Source organism: Denticeps clupeoides, chromosome 10 (assembly GCF_900700375.1).
Source record: "Denticeps clupeoides chromosome 10, fDenClu1.1, whole genome shotgun sequence".
Classification (NCBI taxonomy): Eukaryota; Metazoa; Chordata; class Actinopteri; order Clupeiformes; family Denticipitidae; genus Denticeps; species Denticeps clupeoides.
Window position 1 is genome coordinate 6,685,464 of NC_041716.1, and position 18,830 is coordinate 6,704,293.

The following is an 18,830-nucleotide window of genomic DNA, read 5'->3' on the forward strand; positions in this document are numbered from 1 at the left end:
AAACTTTTTAAAATGATCCTTACAAATGATTACTGCTGCTCTATTACATAATGGCAGAGATGCGTCTAAATAATGCTCCCATAATCCAACAGAGACCTTTCGAGGCAATAACGAGGCAAGGCCGGGCAGCTCTGTGCATATACAGGTCATCTGTGAAATGCCATTTTATTGTTATTCATCATTACACATAACGTCAGTGTTAGAATCGTAGTACTACTAGCAACCCTAGTAACAAATTAATACAACTTCTTTTTTTGGCATTCAGGTTGTAACTGTCAATACACAGGACCGAGGCATAGAATTCATCGAGGAACAAAGGAAGAATTAAAAGAAACAAATAAAAAAAATATATATCACTCCTGAAATTCCCTTTTGTAAATATTTGGATATTACCAGAGCTAAATATACATGAGCAGCAATAATAATGTAATCAAATAAATAAGGGAATATCGCAGATCTTGATGGTGTCGAGCTGGTGATGGAAGTGAGCAGACAGAGGCGTAGTCATGTGTTGGGAAAAACAACTCATAGGAGGGACAACTATGGGTTGCATGTGTAGCCTACTTACATGCTATTATATTTTCTTGCAGAGATGCTTTCTTCTTTTTTTTTTAATGCTGGCGCAATGCTCCAGTCAGCAGTTTTGCTTTTTCATGCCATATGCTGCTGCTCGTGTGTTTCATAGCATTGCTATTTTAGATCACTTTGGTAATTGAATTACAAGCCTTTGCCTCCCCAGCAATTTACTGCTACTGCAGTTTAAAAAAAAAATCCCTTGACATTGGTGTGGTCTCTTTGGGTCATAATTAAGACCCAGATAAATCACTATTATTATTATTATTATTATTATTATTATTGTTATCAGTAACTAGCCTCAGGTGTCAGAAATAATGGAGTTCGAGACACACCGACTTCATATACAAACGCAAAAAAAAAAAAAAAGAGGAAAAAATCAAATAAAATAAAAGCTATACAAGAATTGCAGCTCCAACCCCTACATCACCCCAGACATGTAAACGGGGATGGAGGCTGGGCTGGCCGGTACAGAGTTACAAGTTGCCCACTGCCCTCCTGGTTCACATGTAGCAGGGAGCAGGCAGGGCATGAGTGGGTGACAGCTACACATCACAGTAAGGGTGGAGGGGCTGAGAATGGGGCTGCCTTAGGGCCCAGGTCAGAGCGCTACCACCAGATCCCACTGTTAGTAAACCGTCTGTCACAAATCAGGCTTCACAGCGGTGCCTCGCTTTACTGAGACACGTTATTAGCACACAATTTGTTTTTTTTTTGTTTGTTTTTTTTATATATATACCATAAATTAAAGAGTGGAAAAAAAACACTTAACATTATAAAAACAAGCAAGAAAAAAAGTGCATGTTGACCTTTAGGTTAAAGGCTGCATCTTTTTTTCTATAATATATACTATTTTTTTCTCTTTTTATAGTTGTTAATACATATTTGAGGCAGAACTCTAACTAGGATGGATATGTCACATGCCTTGGAGGGTGTAATGGAGAGTGAGGCTGCTTCCCTGTCCAAATCTGCAACACACACACACACACACACACACACACACAAAACTCTTTAATGGCGGCCCCGGCGGCTGCATTGTCCAGAAGAGGTGTGTGAAAACGAAGAAATGGCTTGTGCTTGTCTTAGCTGCTGATGCTGCCAGGATACCATGTTACGGTTTGATCTGGAACTGAAAGGGTTACCAAGGGATATAGGTTTCAAAAAAGAAAAGTTTTTTTTTTTTTTATTGGACAGATGAAAAGTAGAAGATGAAAATAGAAGTAGCCGTGTTGAGAAATGGACGCAGTGGATGTTGTAGCACCATGAGTTTCTTTTCGGTTTTGACACTTTTGTTTTACTGTTTCCGTTCAGCACAAACAGATCTGGTTGAAGACAGTAGCTTATTGAAATTGATGAGTAGAGATGGTCGGCAGAAAAAAAAAACTGTCGTTCCTTCTCTCTCTCTCTTTTTTTTTTTTTTTTGCTTGCTTGTAAACATGTATTGAATTTAGGTCTAAATGAATCTAATTTCATACCTAAAGCTACAGAACAACACCCCGGGGTCTAGGTGCAGTGCGAAAGGACAGACGGGTTTTGTTGGAGGGTTTGGGTCTGTGGCAGTGTGAGGTCCCATTCTGAGGTATATGACTGTAGTGAGCGGAGCGGAAAGTCTTCGGTGACGTCTCTAGCGAGTGCCCCATCTCTGTGTGTTTGTGTGCATGCTCACGCGGCATCAGCCTGGATAAAGTGCCTTCATTAACATTGTGACGCTGCTGCTAGACATACTCGACTTCTCTTGCTTTTGGTAAATAATAATGAGCTAAACTTTGGGTTCTATTATCCCTGGAACAGACTGACATTTTAATTTCGGTTCAGTAGGCTCTGCAAATTTTTTTTTTTTTTGCATCACTTTTGCAACCGATAAGGTGTCAGGAGTTTTGACACTGATCTTGACTTTTAACTTAGTTCCTGACTGGTAGGAGGGCAGTGTGAGGGTCGGGCGTGCCCACTGCTGATGACATATGTGTACAGGGGCTGGGTCTGCGGTTGGCTACTCTCCCCTGGCACAACCATGGCACTGCACTTCATCCCACTGTAAACCAAACCTCACAGCGACTCACAGGGGAGTATTGCCTCGGTTTTTACATTTGATCGGCTAAAGGAAACAATTTTGTTCTTGTGTTGCAGTTTATGTTTTTTAATAATAATGAGAAAAAAAAAAAACACTATCTACACAAAAACCCAACCTGTTACAAATGGATTCCAGTTTTATGGCATTTCATAACACTTTCACTGAAGGAAAAAAACAAAAAAAAAAACAATAATAATATTTAACCAACACTCCTGCACATCAGCTAGCCTAGCCTAGCATAGTTTAACCTAGCCTAGCGTAGCATGTCACTGCATGGCATTCTGCATTTCTGCTCTGTGCCTGCTCGAGGGAAGCAGCCTCACTCGTCCGCTGTTTACAGTCAGTTAGCATGAAAAGGATCGGTTGGTGTGTGTGTTTGTTTGGTGTCGTGTGTATTTTCTGTGTAATGTGCATTTGTCTTATATCGTACACTTGCATTGGCTATGTCGTGTGTGTTAGCGTTATGCATCAGAAAGGTCCATTGGTCACATCAGTATATCCCACCATGCCAGCTGAGTGTGTTTGTGTGTGTGTGTGTGTGTGTGTTTATTCTAGTTGTAACTATGTTAAGTGTCCCGTCTCACTCAGTCAATAGTTTGATCTCGTTGGCCAGCAGACTGTTGATGTTGTAGGTGGAGGTTTCTGGGGGCAGGGCCGGCTGGCTGGAGCGGCTGAGGGCAGGCACCTCCACCAGCTCCGGGTCGCTCTCGCTAGAAGTAGATCCCACGCTCATGGTGCAGACAGCCTCGGGCAGGCCGGCGTTGGTGCTGCCAGGTGGGCAGGGAATGGGGCAGACCTCCGGCTCGCTGCTGGTCTCGCTGGCGCTGGACACCACTGACAGCAACGACATCTTGCGTGTCAGCAGACGGCTGGGCAGCAGGGAGAGGGCGTAGTCTGCGATGATGCCCGCCACGTCGAGGCCACAGGCCTGGTCGAAGGCGATGAAGCCAACGTTGGCGTTAGCCTCACACACCACGAAGGAGCCGTCGTTCAGCTGCAGGAGGTCGATGCCGCAGATGTCCATGCCCAGGATGTTGGACACCTGGACTGCCAGTTGCTTGCCCTGCTCGCTCAGTGGACACATCATGCCCACGCCACCTACACAGGGACACCAACGCACATAAGTTGTGGGTTGACAGGTAAGGTAAGCAGCATATTGTAGGTTTTTTTCATCTGAAAGGGCATTTAAATCGGCCTGTCCCTGAGACTCACCCAGAGAACAGTTGCTCTGCATGCGTCCGTCAGTGGAGCAGCGCAACATGGAGCCGATGACCCGCCCCCCAACCAGTACGACCCGCACGTCCCGGCCATGAGACTCGCGCACGTACTCCTGAAACAGGTATGGAGCCTCGTGCCTGATCAGGTGACTCAGGTCCGACAGGTGGTGCTTATCCCGGGCCAGGAACACTGCCTTCCCTGCAACAGAGAGCAGGTGTGTGAGACAGGGAAGTTCAAGAAGATTCATCTAAACACACATGAATTAAAACAGGCGACACTCTCATCCATATAAATTAAAGTGAATGGAATTCCTGTTTATTTTACCATCATAATCCTAATTTAACAACACATATATGCATCACAAATGTCAGGTGAGCGAGTCAGGTGACTGCGAGGAAGAGCGAGGATTGGTTAGGACAGGATATAAACAGGAAGTCCCGGCACCTGCTCCTCGCTCAGACATCGTGTTTCATTCATGGTCCATGAGCTTTCTGTCACGATCCGGTTCGAAATGGGGGTTACTCCGGTCTTGGATCCGGACCGGAGTTTCATTGTTGTCCTGTGTAATGTTCCCTAATCGTTCTCACCTGTGTTAATTGTATAAAGCTGCCCTGTTCGTTTCTGTCCGCTGTCAGGTCTTTAATGTTATGTTCCGTGTTCACCAGTGTCTACGTCTCGGATGTCTCCCCTGTCCTGTGATTCACCATTAAACCCCTGTTTCGTGATGTCAGGTGAAAGCGTCCTTCATTCCTCGTCTCCTTGTCACTCTTCGTCCTGCTCTCCGTTCACCTGCCTCGTCATGCCCGCATGGACGTGACAGAAAGACCTGGCGCTCATTTGGACGCCACCTGATGCAGCCCCACTGAGATCGGAGGAGCCGCCAGCTTCCTTGTCCCTGGCCTTCCATGGCTTCTTGTTCTGCAGGGTCCCGACCTCTGCCTCTCAGTCCCGTGTCTGGCGGCGTTGAAGGTGAGGAGCTCATGGACCATGAATGAAACACGATGTCTGAGCGAGGAGCAGGTGCCGGGACTTCCTGTTTATATCCTGTCCTAACCAATCCTCGCTCTTCCTCGCAGTCACCTGACTCGCTCACCTGACAACGAAGAAGACCGATTTATTTGCATTGGACCCCGGAATGTAAAATTACATACAAAATAAATGTGATTGAAGCATAATCGCTTAACCTTTAAATGTAATACTTAAGCAAATGCCAATATGGGCAGTTTTGATTTGACAAACACCTTTCTTCCACAAATTTGAGAAATCACTTCATTTATTAGGCTAATCTCTCTCATTTGGTGCCATCTGTCTGTTTGGCTCTGCAACTAAATTACCCATGATTCTCCTCTTGCTTTGTGCAAAAAAAAAAAAAGTTCTTAGACGAGCATCAATAAAGCATTGTATGGTTGCAGACTACTAAATACTGATAAAAACATTACATTTCTATTAATACGGGTTAATAGAAACCCTTTTGACAATTACACAAGTCTTTTGAAAGAAAATTACGTAATAAGTGCTTTAGGCCTAGGCGTTGGTGAGCCTTAGGGTGGTAGCAATCTTTGGGAATTAGCTGATTTCTGTGTCAGGCTTTTTGACCTCTATGCTATTCAGAGAGAACTGAATCATCAAAATGAGCAAAGCTTCTGCAACAATGGGCAGGGAAACCCACTTCAATAACAGAAACCCAACCCAGGTCAAAGGGAGAGCCCTTCGTCGCCTGGTTGGATACCTATAGAAAGTCTACACTCAGTTCTGTAGGGCACTGTCTTACGGACTACAAGTGGCTTTCTCTGAACCCGAGATCGATGCGTTTTAGAAATATGGAAATGACGGCGATCTTTGGTGTTAGATTTAAACATCTGTGGAAAGTCTTCCGCACCCAATTAAAGTTCCATTGAAAAAGCAAGTCCACAGTCAGTGCCGCTATGTAAGTGGAATGTTCCATTCTCCAAAGCGACCCCATATTAGGAGGAGAGGGTTTTAGCACTAACTGGTGAGAATGCGTTCAGTATAATTAACACACGACCACGGACCCACCACCGTATGTGTGTGTCTGTTTATGTGTGTATCCTGACCACAGGTCACGGCCTGAGCTTGAGAGATATGAGGTGTATGTGAATGGGAAACAGAGGAGGGGAGGTCTGCATTGGTGGTAGGCAGTGTGTGTTTCTGTGAATATGTGTTGATGAAAAAAATAATTTAAATGTGTGTGAGAGAATGGGGTGGTGTGTGTATTCCTATTGTGAAAAAATGTTTCCAAATGTTTCTGTTAAAACGTCTTCTGGACACTATGGAAGTTAAGTAGAAACAAACTCTTATTACATATATTTAAGAATGCTTATTCATACATATATTACCTTCCATACTCACAAAGAAATCAAACCGCCTGTGTGTAAATGTGTGCTACATATGCTACGTGAACCCTTAAAAACATCCAATCCTGAAAGAGCTTTACATAAGTCTGACTGCAGAAGTGTGCAAACTCTGATAGTGACGAATCAGCATTCTCTAAGATTACATAAGACAAGGCTGCTCCTCTGCAGTCCCAACCTTTAACATCTGAACTGGAATCAGCTGACGAAAGGCCAACGGTGTCAATGCTCCAGTTAGAGGAAGATAGTGCCACTGGCCAGGAAATGAGCTCACAGCTACTACACCTACTGCAGTTACAGCATCTACAGTGACATACATCTTCGTTTCATTGTGACAAGGATGCACTTTAATTCAGTGCGGTGATCGTTCTGAGCCCATGCTGATCATGTGCGCTGTCTTACATGTGCAAATATTAAACTCTGAAAGAAAACCATTCGTCGGGACGTTTGAGCCATTGTACAGGCCGACGCAGTGATCACTGGGCCTGGTTCCACTTAAGAAAGTGTCCAGCCAACGCCCGCTTTGCCTCACAATGGGCCACTGGCGGCTTGCAGGACTTTTAAACAAAGGCTCGTTGATGGAGATCCTTCGCATGTACAAAGAGGGCCTGACGCCTCATTAGCATCACTGTGCGCCTCGTATCTCTGAGCCAGACTGCAGTACGCGCTTGTGACTCTGCTTCTTCTTTCCCGTGCGGCAAGGATAGACCAGAGATTTCGGAACTTCCGCCGCTGCCGGCTGGAGATGCAACCGAATGACCTTTACGGTTTCGTTTTCAGTTTCTTAGCGCATACAAATAACGGTAAATAAATGATAACGTTGTTATCTGGTCTAATCAATATAAACTATGTATATTTAATATTTTATTTTCTATTCCAGTACCGAACAACAGCTGTCAATAGTTCTTTTAAAACAAAAGAGAAAAAGCTGTTTTATGACAAATATGATAACAGCAATAGCCAAATCAACCAAATAGTTTCTGTCGACTTTTTATGCATCAAATGAATTTAAAAGCGATAACTAAAAAAATAATTATCATATTATTAATAGATAAAATAATGAACATGAATAATTATAAAATTCTGAAATAAAATAATACAGTTTAAAGTGGATTATAAGGTGGCTCTTGATACACAGGTAGAACCAGCGTAGGCAGAACAGTTTGTTTTTCCCCCCCAGGAAATCTCAGCTTTAGTTTTCCCTCCTTTTTCCTTCTGCGCGTGGAATGCAGTGTGTCTGTGTGTGTGTGTCTGTGTGTGTGTGGGGTGCTCATATGGGGCGTGTGGTCGAGGGTCACTGCGAGATACCACACCAACACCAGTCCCGTGTTTGGCGGTTAGCAGTCAGCAGAAGGAGAGAAGGCGGCGAAGTATGAGAAGGGCGGGGGTGGGAGTGGAGGTGTGTTCTTCTCACCTCTGTGGCCGCGAGCGTTCTTCACAACCACCGGGTAGCCCAGCGGCTCGGCCTCGTCAATCATCTTGCGGAAGTTGTCATGTCCCCCTGCAGGCACACACACACACACACATTATGAAGCGCTCGGATAAGTGAAATTCCAGATTCTCTGCTCAGGACTGTGAGGGGGATGTTACACTGGGAACATTTTTCCTACGGAATTCTGCAGTGGACGTGGCAAAGGCCGCGTCCACGCCGACAGGCAGCTGTTCATCCGCTGTGTGCAGGAAAAGACGTGTTTTGTGCGCGTTGTGTGTTTTCGCTGGAGAATTGATCGCTGCTGAAACACAGACTCATTCAAAACAAGACATTGCTGCCATGAGACCGAGGATACGGGATGAAATGAGCTCTGTGTATGTGGAAGGCTTTAGAGAGTAGAACAGATGTGCTGTGTGTGTGTGTGTGTGTGTGTTTGCCTTTCCCAAAATCCACATGTCCTTGTTCTCACAACGTGACAGTGAGAAAGGGAGGGAAAGGAGAGAGAGAGAGAGAGGGGGGGGGGGGGGGGGGGGGGGGGGGGGGGGGGCATGTCATAACCGCTGCTGCTGCTGCCTGTTTCGGTTCTGACTATTTTTTTCTGGTCGTGAGCCCCGCCGCCCCCGCCCAGCGTTGCTGGTTACATAAGCAGGGCAGCCCGGGCCCCTCCATCCCTCTCCGCTCGTGATTTAGGGGCCGAGCGTCTGCCTGTCAGAATCGTGGCGCTCGCGTCGGCCCGGGCCGCCGTGACACAGACAGACAGCTTCCCCTAGCAGCACCAAGCCCAGGTGCATTTTGGGAAGGGCAAATGAATCAGTAAAAAAGCGAGGACGTGAGCGTCGGCGTGGCCACACCCCCTTCACATGAGAACGGCACCCTTTTCCACCACGTGCTGGCCACACCTCCGCAGCCGTAATATTATCACTTTAGTACTTATTACTGTTGCCGTAATGCTGCGTTACCGAAGCTATTTGTTTCAGCCGAAGACCGGGGCGGTACTACCTTTCGTATTTTTCTATTGTTATTCTTTCTCCTCAGTCAATATGCGAAATAACTTTGCAATTTGTGTGCAAAATACCAACGCTGGTGCTATCATTAATTGACTTATAGAGTTTGGTTAAGGAAACTATTTGTTAGCAGTAGTGACAATAAAGATCTTGGCTTGTCGAATATAAATGAACACGAGTCATAATGTTCCTCTTCCCTGAGAAAGTTGCCCGGAGCAACCCGTCATCTCGCATGCTGATGCTTGTTCCGGTTGACATTGCAAGACAAGCCTGCCAGGCCATGTTCGGGTCTATTTCAGCGGGGAAGAGGGCTTAAAGCGCGTCTCACCGTAAGAGTAGGTGTCTGGCAGGGGGACCCCGTGGCCGGCCAGCTCCTGGAACGTCCAGAACTTGTTGACGCAGTTGAGGATGGCCTGGGGCCTGTTGACCAGCCTGCAGCCCATCTTCTCCAGGTGCCGCAGGACGGTGATGTCGCTGTCCGACTGTACCCAGGGCGTGGGTACCCTCACCACGGCCACCTGAGGGTAAGAAGTGACCATCTCCTGCTCCACACGCAGACCTGTGAACACACACACACACACACACACACATATTATTACCAACACGTACATATTAAATCTGACAGGTTCTGGATAAAAATGGCCTCATTAGGGGGTGACGCATGCAAACACTCTCAGGTCGTCAGACCTGTATGCACTGCGACTCATGAAAAGGACCTGGCATACAGTGCAGTGGGCATGAAGCAAGGTTAACCCCTCATTTCTATTATATACGCTTAAAAAAAGCGTACAGTATACGCTTACGTTTGGTTCTTTAGTTAATGTGTTTGTTTATAGCCATGTTAAGTATTTTGGTGTCCAACCACCACATATCAAACGATTCGATTCTTTGATCAATTTCTATCAGATTCTTCTCTGATATTGCCAGATTGAAACTTGCAGAAATTATTTAATTGTCTGTGTGTACAATATGCTTCTAAGCTAAAAAAAAAAAAAAGAAAGAATTTTTGCCCAAAAACAGTGTCGGTCTCTTCAAATGTTTGGCCAGATTACTCCTCTGATTGTTTTTTTCCCGTTTGTTTGGACTTCCATTGGTTTTCAAAATTTATTACAGGGCATATGGTGTCACATGACACGTTTCATTATGCAATTATGCTTATACAATGAAGAATTTATGGCCATGGAGTGTTCCTTTAATTTATATTTACACCAAAACTTTAAAGCCCGCTCGATTTAATTTCTCACTCATCGCCAATTAATTTTCATGAAGTGACGATGTTATCTCACACTAAGTGCTGTCTCTACAGCGATGTCATTGGCTGTAGGTACAGCTGTGTTTACCCTTTGCATACGTGCGCTGGCTGCGCTCTTTTATTTCTTTATTTTTATTTTTTTTAATCTGTGGCATAGTTTTGCATAGACCTCAGGCGCCCGGCCCCAAGTTATTTAGCTAGCGACGGTGGCTGGCTTGTGTGCCTAAGCGCTTGTTGAGCTTCGATTGCTCTGGCCTTGTGACCTTCGCTGGCCGACGCCCATGGCAGAGTAGATGCGAGGGAAGCGTCGAACATTTGCCACATTGTGAAGTTGGCGCTGGCCTTTAATCTGAAGAGGGCTGCGAGCGGTGGAGGGACCTTGAGTCCGAGGTGGGGGAGTTGTTTTCACTGGTAGCCGGAGCACATGATCCGGGAAAAGTGGGAGGTGTGATTACATAGCCTGCTTGATAAATGCCTCTGCATACATCGCATGCATAATTGAAAGCGATGTAATAATAGTAGAATATAACATTAAAACGCAACAACAATTCCTCAGAAATGACTGCAATTTCAGCCATATTAGAACCACATTAGGAAGGGTTGAGATTCTTGTCAGGACACACAAGTGACATTCTTGTCACTTAAGGGCGTTCCTAGCTCATGGTTTCCAGGTTACAGAAGAAAAAAAGCTGCCGCCACTCCCACTGGTTGTCACAATGGAATATTTGCATAAAATCTTTTCTTCCACCTTAGTTTAAGTTGCAATGGTCAATTGTCACTTCTAGCCAGACGACTCGAAAGCTCTGGGGAGCCACGATGATCCTGACAGAGTCAATAAAGAAAGACAAACCACAGCTCTGCAGCATATCCCACAATCCACTGGGCCTGTTTCCCACCCTACCCGCCATCTTTTTTTGTGGGGACAAAACTTCGATGTTGCCAGCAAAACCAGATAGATATCCATGAGCAAACTGGCACAAAGCATGCATTTTGCATGAAGTTTAAATACACGACTGCAGGGGTTTAAGGAAAACATCACCAAACCTGCGATCACAAGGTGACCGTTCATATTGTTATGGAACTTATGGAACCTATCACTAACATGATCTTGTAGATACAGGGCCACTTCACTAAATCCTTGGCTCAGGAGAAAAGGTCCAGGCCAGTAGAGGTCTAAAGCAGATAAATTTCCTCCTTCATAAATAATCCTAAATTAGTCTCGCGGGCTAATTTTATAGACAAGTTAATACAGATTTGCCGTTTGTCGGGCCACACCACCCGTCCCCGAGTGCTTAGTAGGTAGAAGATTGTTGTGTGAGCAATGTCCAACTCTACTCAACTTTTATTTCCTGGAGTCAACACGGCCGAAGAACGTCCCGTGGCAAACACCAAAACACATCTGCTTTCCTCAGAGGGCCCTGCAGCGGCGCCGGCCGCTCCCGGTACGGGGTGGACCCGGGGCCGGCCATAGTCTCAACTCGCGTTGAGTCAAACAGCAATGTGCGTGTGTGTGTGTCAAAATTTTTCACATTCCAAATGTACGTCACAATACCAGGACTGCTAGACTGGACCACAAAATCCCTGGCCAAAGCACACTGACACATCGTTCCTCAAAGGGGAAAAAAACGATTTGTCTGGGCCACGTACGCACATGCGGTGCACGTGGACACGTGCAGCTGCAGCTGCAACAAAAATCCCGTAGGTGATTTACGGAGGCGCATGACAGAGAGACGGATAAAAGCGATAGAGAGAGTTGCAGATTAGATCAAATACGTCGTTCTGGGTTTTGAAATGTTCTCGCTGCCATCTGAGGTGCTAAAAGGATTTCCCTCCAGCAAATGAGGCGTTGGGCGTTAAAAGGGTTGGGCTAAATTTAAAAACACGGGGATGCAGCTGCTAACGCAACCCCTGGCACTTGGGAGAATTGGACGGCCGATGAGCTGGACCCAACCGTCAAAAAAGCAGATGCAGGCCAGACGGAGCCGCTCAAGGCGTTTCCTGAAACAAGGCTATCATAGAAATGCCACAGATGAAATAAACTGGGTTTACTTCTAAAAATAGAAATATCTTCTCAAATATTTCTCAATTTTGGGACAATTAAAGGGTTGTGAAGGTAAATGCCCTGAATCGTGTGCATTACGGATATATTGCTGCATCGATATATTGAACACAGGCCCTAGTAGCTGCTGTAAAGCGGCCAACGCGAAGCGGTTAACCAGTAGCTGCACTGCCCGTCACCAACGTACCAGCAGATGATACAACTTGGCCTGAGCCGACGACAGCCTCTCGCCAAAGCGTGGGAGTGTGGGTGGTGAGACGGGAGGACGTGTCTGTGCGCCTTGCTGTTGGTCTAGCCACGACGCTTTAATCTCAGCTCCGCTTGCTATTGCCGGCGGTAATAGAACGTTGGAAGGCGAACCCGGTTTGTGTGGTGGCCCCGGTCACGTCCTCGCCGCCGGCTCAGGCACTTTCGAGGCCGGAGCTCATGACTCCGGAGCGGCCTGATGGCTCTTAGTCATGATTTCGTGTTCCTGGAGCCGGTCCTACGTCCGTAGGAGCCTGTCAAATTTCTCATCCAGCAGCGAGACTGTCACTCCCCAACCGGAACATTCTCCGCGGTCCGCTGGCAATTAATAGTCCTCCTCCTCTCCCTCTCGCCACCGTCACGAGACGCCAAATTCCCACCCGCAGCGCTTCATTGCAGGTGTAACCGGGTGCCGCGGTACTAGCGCGCAATGCAGCGGCACAAATAAAACCCATACAATCCCAGCAGCTCCGAACGCGGCCAACAGACCTGACCTCCTGTCCCACCAACATGCTAATCTGGCTGACCCTTGCCGCGACTCAGACCTGGCCTGATTACAGATCGAAGGCACGTTCTAAGCCCCTCCCAGATGCGTGCGCCACCCAAAAGTAATGCCGCCGGCCCCAGCAACGCTGCCGCAGGGCATCCGTGGCGACGGCGGTGTTGATGGAGGGCGAGGACGAACGAGGCCGGGAGGCGTGACTCTGGTGACTGAGCCGGACATCTTGTGCCATGTAGCGACAGCGTGGTCTCTCGGCTATGCAAATCTGCGACCCCGCCCCATCAGAGATGGGCGGCGTCCTCGGCCCCTCCCTCCCTCCCTCCCCTCCTCCTCCTCTTTAGTCTGAGTCAGTTCTCCTCTATTCCCCCGGTGCAGCTGGGTTATGGTTTAATGACGTGCCTGCAACCTCATCTCTTTCTGTGCATGGAAATAAATAAATAAATGTCCACTCCGCCTCCGACGCCTTACCTGAATTACCGCCCGCCCTCCCTCCCTCCTCCCCGTGTGCTTGAGGGCCCTTGTTGTGCCTGGAAGTGCCACGACACGGTCGTAAACGGCGTGAACCTGCGCAGGGGCCTGCATCGTCACATCGGAGCGGCAAGTACAGACCCACGGGAGAAGATATTGTTCTCCCTTTTCCCACCTTGAGGTGATATGTCAAAACCTTCATATTTTAACGATTATTGCTGCAACATCCGACCCACGGTGCTTAGTTGTGGTGCGCCCGAGTGCGGGATAATCGCGTTACATCAATTTCTCCAGCGCGCAGCTTTTAAATCTTCGTGAGCGTTGCTCGGTCCAGATCATCTTCCGTTTTCTCCTCCGTGGCCCTGCCCTATTCAATTACTTTCATCTGTCGGAGACCACAGCTCCTGACGTGACACACAAAAACGGTTACTGATGCTACTTTGCTTGAATTTGGTCCTGATTTAACTGTGCTGTTTTGTTCTACACCGTATTTAACCAGGCAAAACACTAAACTAACACATCCGCCCCTCGGCTGGTACCTTTGTAACCAGGTATTTAATGGCATTCATGCCTGAGGTTATAATGTTATGGCTTATGGCTACACTCACATGTCAGATTTCAAATATGATCTGAAAGCACGTGAACAATGAACCCTGCGCAAATGACCTACACCCCGGACGACTGGTCCTTGTTGGGAAAAACCTGTACAAAAAGCTTGTTGTATTTCTGATTACATGTAAACAAAGACCAGCCCGACTGGAGACTTGGACGTATAAAAAGGTCTTATTGTTAACAGTCTACATATGGTTTTGTTTTGGGCTTTCTGGTATATATTTCAATAAACGAGGAACTGCCTCAAAAAGGAATGGGTCACCTGCCTACGTCGAACACAGACCAGCCAGAACGTTCTCGAAAACAGCTTGGTGGTTAAGACACAGGCTCCACAAGGCCCATGTGCTTTTCTTTTTTTTTTTTTTGGAACCAAGACGTTTCCAGCTGATCCTTCGAGAGGGCGGGAGTGTTGCAGTGCCATCGGGGTGCACCATTACCACAAGGAGGTGCGCCTGGCCTTTTCTTTTTCCCGTGGTGCATCCCGCAGCCAGTGATTCCCCAAGTAAACGATCCACTCGCGCCGGGCACCCCACGTGAGAAGACGAGGTCACCTACTTCCATGCCATGAGCGGACCATAAGCCCCGGAGCCGAGTTCTGTCGCCTTCCTGTCATGTCTGGACCAGACGGGCCAGGCCTCACTCCCCAAATGCATAATTGGGCCTGGCCACCGCTGTCCCATTTGTCATCCCTTCCAGCAGGGCGTTTAATGTGAATAGATGAGAATATCTGAATTATCACAGCGAGATGGGACCAGAATTCACCCCCCCACAGGTCAAGATGAGACACAGCGTGGCCAGGAGCGAGGAGCAGCCATTACTTGTTTGTGTCGGAATTATGCAGCGCGTCACCCTACATGGCAATGCATTACAAGCGCAATAAGGCGATTTTTTATTAAATAACCTCTTCCCAGCGTGCATGAGCGACACGCCGACGACAGCACGGTTTGCAGATCGGGGTAAATTCGCCACGTGCGCCGGCGCCCTCGTTTCCAGCCGCGTTTCGGGCCTTTGTGCGTCGGCGGCAGGAAATGAGCGCGCGTCGCTTTAAATCGCCGGCGGAATCGGTGCGTGTTAAAAAGCGGCGTCTGTCGCCTGTCGGGCCGCGGCTGAATGGCGCGCTGCGGCGGCATTATCCGGCGATAATGACCACGTCCTGCCCATAGATCGGACACTCGTGACCGCCCGCGTTTTTAACACACTTAAATTCGCGTTGAATGGGAACTCGCAGCTACAAAAACACATGCATTTAAAATAAGTCAGAAACGGTCTTGATGCGCATTCTTAAACCATCCCATATTCGAATTCGATAATTATGGCATATTTTATCTGAAACACAATAACTCGGTAGATTACAAGACCAGTGTGTCACGTGACGTGAGAGTCCTGTACACAGATGAGTAAAAAAAAAAGAAGGTAAAATCGACTTATTTCAGCAATGAACGAGCGGCCAAGCGCGTCGTGCCAGGCGAAATGGTCTCCAGATTCGGGCTTTTGCGCCATACGAGGCTGAGTGGAAATTGGGTTAGCCGGTCACCGTCACAGCCACATCGTTCCAATGAGTCGGTTCACTTCGATGAAGCGAGTCTACTTCGATTCTTCCGATATTAAGCTAAATGTGTGGGACTGTGAGGACTCTCCATAACGGACGTGGCGGTAACATTCTGACTAGGGTTGGGCACAAAGAGACAAAACAAATGAATCACCGATGTGTGCCGGATTTGAATCCGAGTCATTATGCTAGAGCTACTGAACGATTCGCACGTCCGTAAGACGCTACACGGGGTATGATAAATCAAAGTTGCTCTTGTGCATGATTAATGTCATTAAATAATACAAATAAATCAATAGATGCTCGTGGTTCGTGTGCGTGGCTTCTAACCATCTCTGGAGGATACGCTTTTCGACATGGCTCCTATGGTCCTAGCTAAAAGAGCCGACTCCCAGCGAACAAAACGCCACTACACCGGAGGCCGTGGATGCGCATTAAACACAAAGATGTTCGCTCAATATTACAGAAAAAAAAACACGTTCAGTAAAAGAAAACGCTTTCACCCCCACACTTACCCAGCTGGCCATCCGTGATGGTGAGCACGATCTGGTCCATAAGGAGGTAGCGGAACTCAACATCATCCTCGGCACATCGCTGCTTCAGAGCCCGCAGGATCTGAACTTGGGGGTACTCCTGGTGGATCCTGCGGTCCGTAACGAACCATACTCGGGAACACATGGTTTCTATCAGATTTGGTCAGGCCGATTTTTGTGGTAAAGGAAGTGTTCGGGTCTAGAGGCGTGCGTGTGGGGGTGGGGGCGGCGAGAGAGTGAGAGCGCGGGATCCGGGGTCGGAGGACGTCAGGAATAACGCCGGGACACAAAAGAAACAGCCGGTTAGCGGGCAGCGGCTGCCGGGCCGGACGGACCGATGCCGATGGAAACGATAAAAAAAGAGGAGGAGGGGGGGGCGGTGTTTCCGCTACCGCTCACGCGGTCGCCGTTCCAGTTCCAGCCGATCCTCGACCCCGCTCAGTACAAGTAAAATTGTGCGGATTTCAGCTTTCCTCTTCAGATCACTCCGTGGAGAACCGGTTTGGCCGCCAGTGGCCCCACCGGGGTAACAGCTAGCCGAACTGCAGCCCGGTTACGGGGGCGAACAAAAAGCTCGCGCCTCTTAAATGTTCTTCGCCTCCGAGCCGTCTCCCCCTTTTAAAACACGGCAGCCGGTCCGGCCGAGAAACCGGGGGGGGGGGTTAAAAAAAAAAAAAAAGGTGCGGCGGAGAGCGTCGTTCGCGGCGCGGCGTTGGCCCTTTGTTGACGACGGCGCAGAAACTCCCCCGCTATCCACGCGCAAACGGTGCTGAAACGCGGGACGCACGCGTCGGTCTCCTCGGCCCCCCCTGCGACGTTCCTCGCGGCTTTCCGTTTTACTACCAGCGCTCAGCCGCCGAGCGACGCGGGCCAATCAGAGGCGAGGGGCCTTCCGCGTTCCGGCCGCGCCGCGCCAATCAGAGCGCCGCGGCCGTGTGGGCTCGCGCTGCCCCGGCCGGCCTATGAGAGGACGCGGGGCGCGGGAGCGCGCGTGCGCGCGCCCGGGCACGCGGTGGGCCCCGGCCCGGAGAGGCGGGAGGCGCGCGTCCCCGCGCCCGCCCAGAACCGGTTCAGACCGGGTGTTCGGGACGCGTGGTGCCCACGCCTCTCTCCTCCTCCTCCTCCTCCTCCTCCTCCGGGCTCCATGTCGAAAGTGTTCGCAAAAAAAAAAGAAAAGAAAAAAAGATAGAGAAATGTCGGAATATACGTTGGAAGAGGATGCGTGAAAAACAGAGCGCGATCATCCGGGTATTTTCAGACGCGCTCGTCACGCTTTTAATAAATCCTTTACTTCTGTTCAATAAGGTACGGGCTGATTTTTTTAATTTTTTTTTTTACCGAAGTCACCATCAATAAATAAAACGTTTTAAGAAAAGCAAATTGTGGGTGTTTTTGTGTTATTTTTTTTTACATTTTTTTTTATAGCAAAACGTCACGATCGCGAAGGCTCGCATGTGACCTTCACAGGCGAGATGATGCCGTGGAAAAGTGACCCACTTCTGCTTTGTTTACGCCGAGGGAAGCAGGGCGCCGCCGAATGGCGCGGTGCGGCGCATCAGCCGGAGCAGACCGGTATACGTCTTTTTTTGTGACCGGAATCGACTGGAATGCGATTTCCCCCGTCCCTCTTTCTCTTTTACTTGGACTATTCGTCTTTTATTTTATTTTTTTAAACGTAGGGCATCTCCTGAGTTCCCGTAGCGGGAAATGGTGGCGCGCCTTCCTTTGTGCGTCGATAGGGCCGCCGCCGAGTTCCGCGTTTGCCGCATCGGCTGAATTAATTCAATCATAATTACAAGCATCTCTACACTCCTCTAAAAATAAGCTTTTATTCATATTTTTTTTATTTTATTTTGCGTGCGCATATAATACTTCAATCGAATATGTGACTAGACGGAAGCACACTTCGAAGTTTAATTAGTATACATACTAATATACTATATATTAGTATATTAATTAGTATATTTTGTGGTACTATTACAATTTGTTGCACAAAAACACACACACTGAAACAACAACACGTGCTGAAGTTTCCGAGAAGATGGGGGGGGGAGATAATGGGCCAGACTGGGACTCATAAATTCACCACAACGCAGAAATAATAAAAGAACGAAAGAGCGGGACGCGGCGTTGCAAGACGGGCACATTTCAACTTGGCAGCCTCCTCTCGGCCGACTTCTCCTTCCCCCACCTCATCCAGGGAGACCCCATTAATCACCGACACCCCCCCCCCCCCCCCCCAAATCCATCCCTCCCTCCCTCCCTCCCCGCATGGCGACGATCGCGCGAACCCGCGAAATACGTTCCGCGTGGAATCCCTCCACTTTTTTTTTTTTTGACACGTGTGACTCTCTGCGAGAGCGTTACACGTGTCGCCGTCGCTGGGCTGCGTTGGACGATCGGACAGCGCCCTCGCGTGGCCGAGTGTGGCGCACGATTCTCATCCTTTGCATATTCATATCAAAAAAAAGAAAAGGCCTGTACACACGCTGGCTTGTTTTAACGAAGTCGTAAAATGCTGAACGTACAAGCTACTCCGCAACCTACACAGCCACAATACAATCCAGCAAAAGCTGCATTTAAATTCCAACACAGTTTTACATACAGTTTACATAACATTACGTTACAGAATCTGTGTGTGCAAAATCTGAACAATATGGGTAAGTGTCTGTCTGGCAGTGGAAAGATGGCTGGATTTACATCAGCAAGAAGGCGTCTCCTTCGGATGGAAGTGAGGGTTGTCTGTGGCTGCAACGCTCGTGGGGTGGCAGTATTGTGTAAAGCACAGTTTTAAGCACAGTCACTGTGGGATAAATTAGGATGCAGCACATATTCACGTCATGGTCTAAGCCTTCCAAGCACGGATTTTTATGTATGAGTGAATTTTTGTCCACTTGTTGCTGTCGCTCTCAGTAAAAATACAAGGTAAGGTTGTTTAG

The 18,830-nt window shown here is 48.1% G+C and overlaps 1 protein-coding gene across 1 annotated transcript; it reads right to left on the reverse strand.

Moving 5' to 3' along the window:
* Window positions 1-1,979: 1,979 nt before the first annotated feature.
* Window positions 1,980-16,707, reverse strand: rimkla (ribosomal modification protein rimK-like family member A). The gene is made up of 5 exons (XM_028994374.1): window positions 15,874-16,707; window positions 8,999-9,229; window positions 7,649-7,735; window positions 3,857-4,060; window positions 1,980-3,742 (listed from the first exon to the last, which is right to left on the reverse strand). The coding sequence occupies exons 1-5, from the start codon at window positions 16,034-16,036 to the stop codon at window positions 3,225-3,227; spliced, it is 1,203 nt and encodes a 400-aa protein (XP_028850207.1). The 5' UTR covers window positions 16,037-16,707; the 3' UTR covers window positions 1,980-3,224.
* Window positions 16,708-18,830: the final 2,123 nt, after the last annotated feature.

Coding starts and splice junctions, on each gene's coding strand:
- rimkla (XM_028994374.1), bottom strand. CDS start 16,036: ATGTGTTCCCGAGTATGGTTCGTTACGGACCGCAGGATCCACCAGGAG. Junction 4,061..7,648: donor GAACGCTCGCGGCCACAGAG/GTGAGAAGAACA, acceptor TCTCTGTTGCAG/GGAAGGCAGTGTTCCTGGCC. Junction 3,743..3,856: donor GCAGAGCAACTGTTCTCTGG/GTGAGTCTCAGG, acceptor GTCCCTGTGTAG/GTGGCGTGGGCATGATGTGT.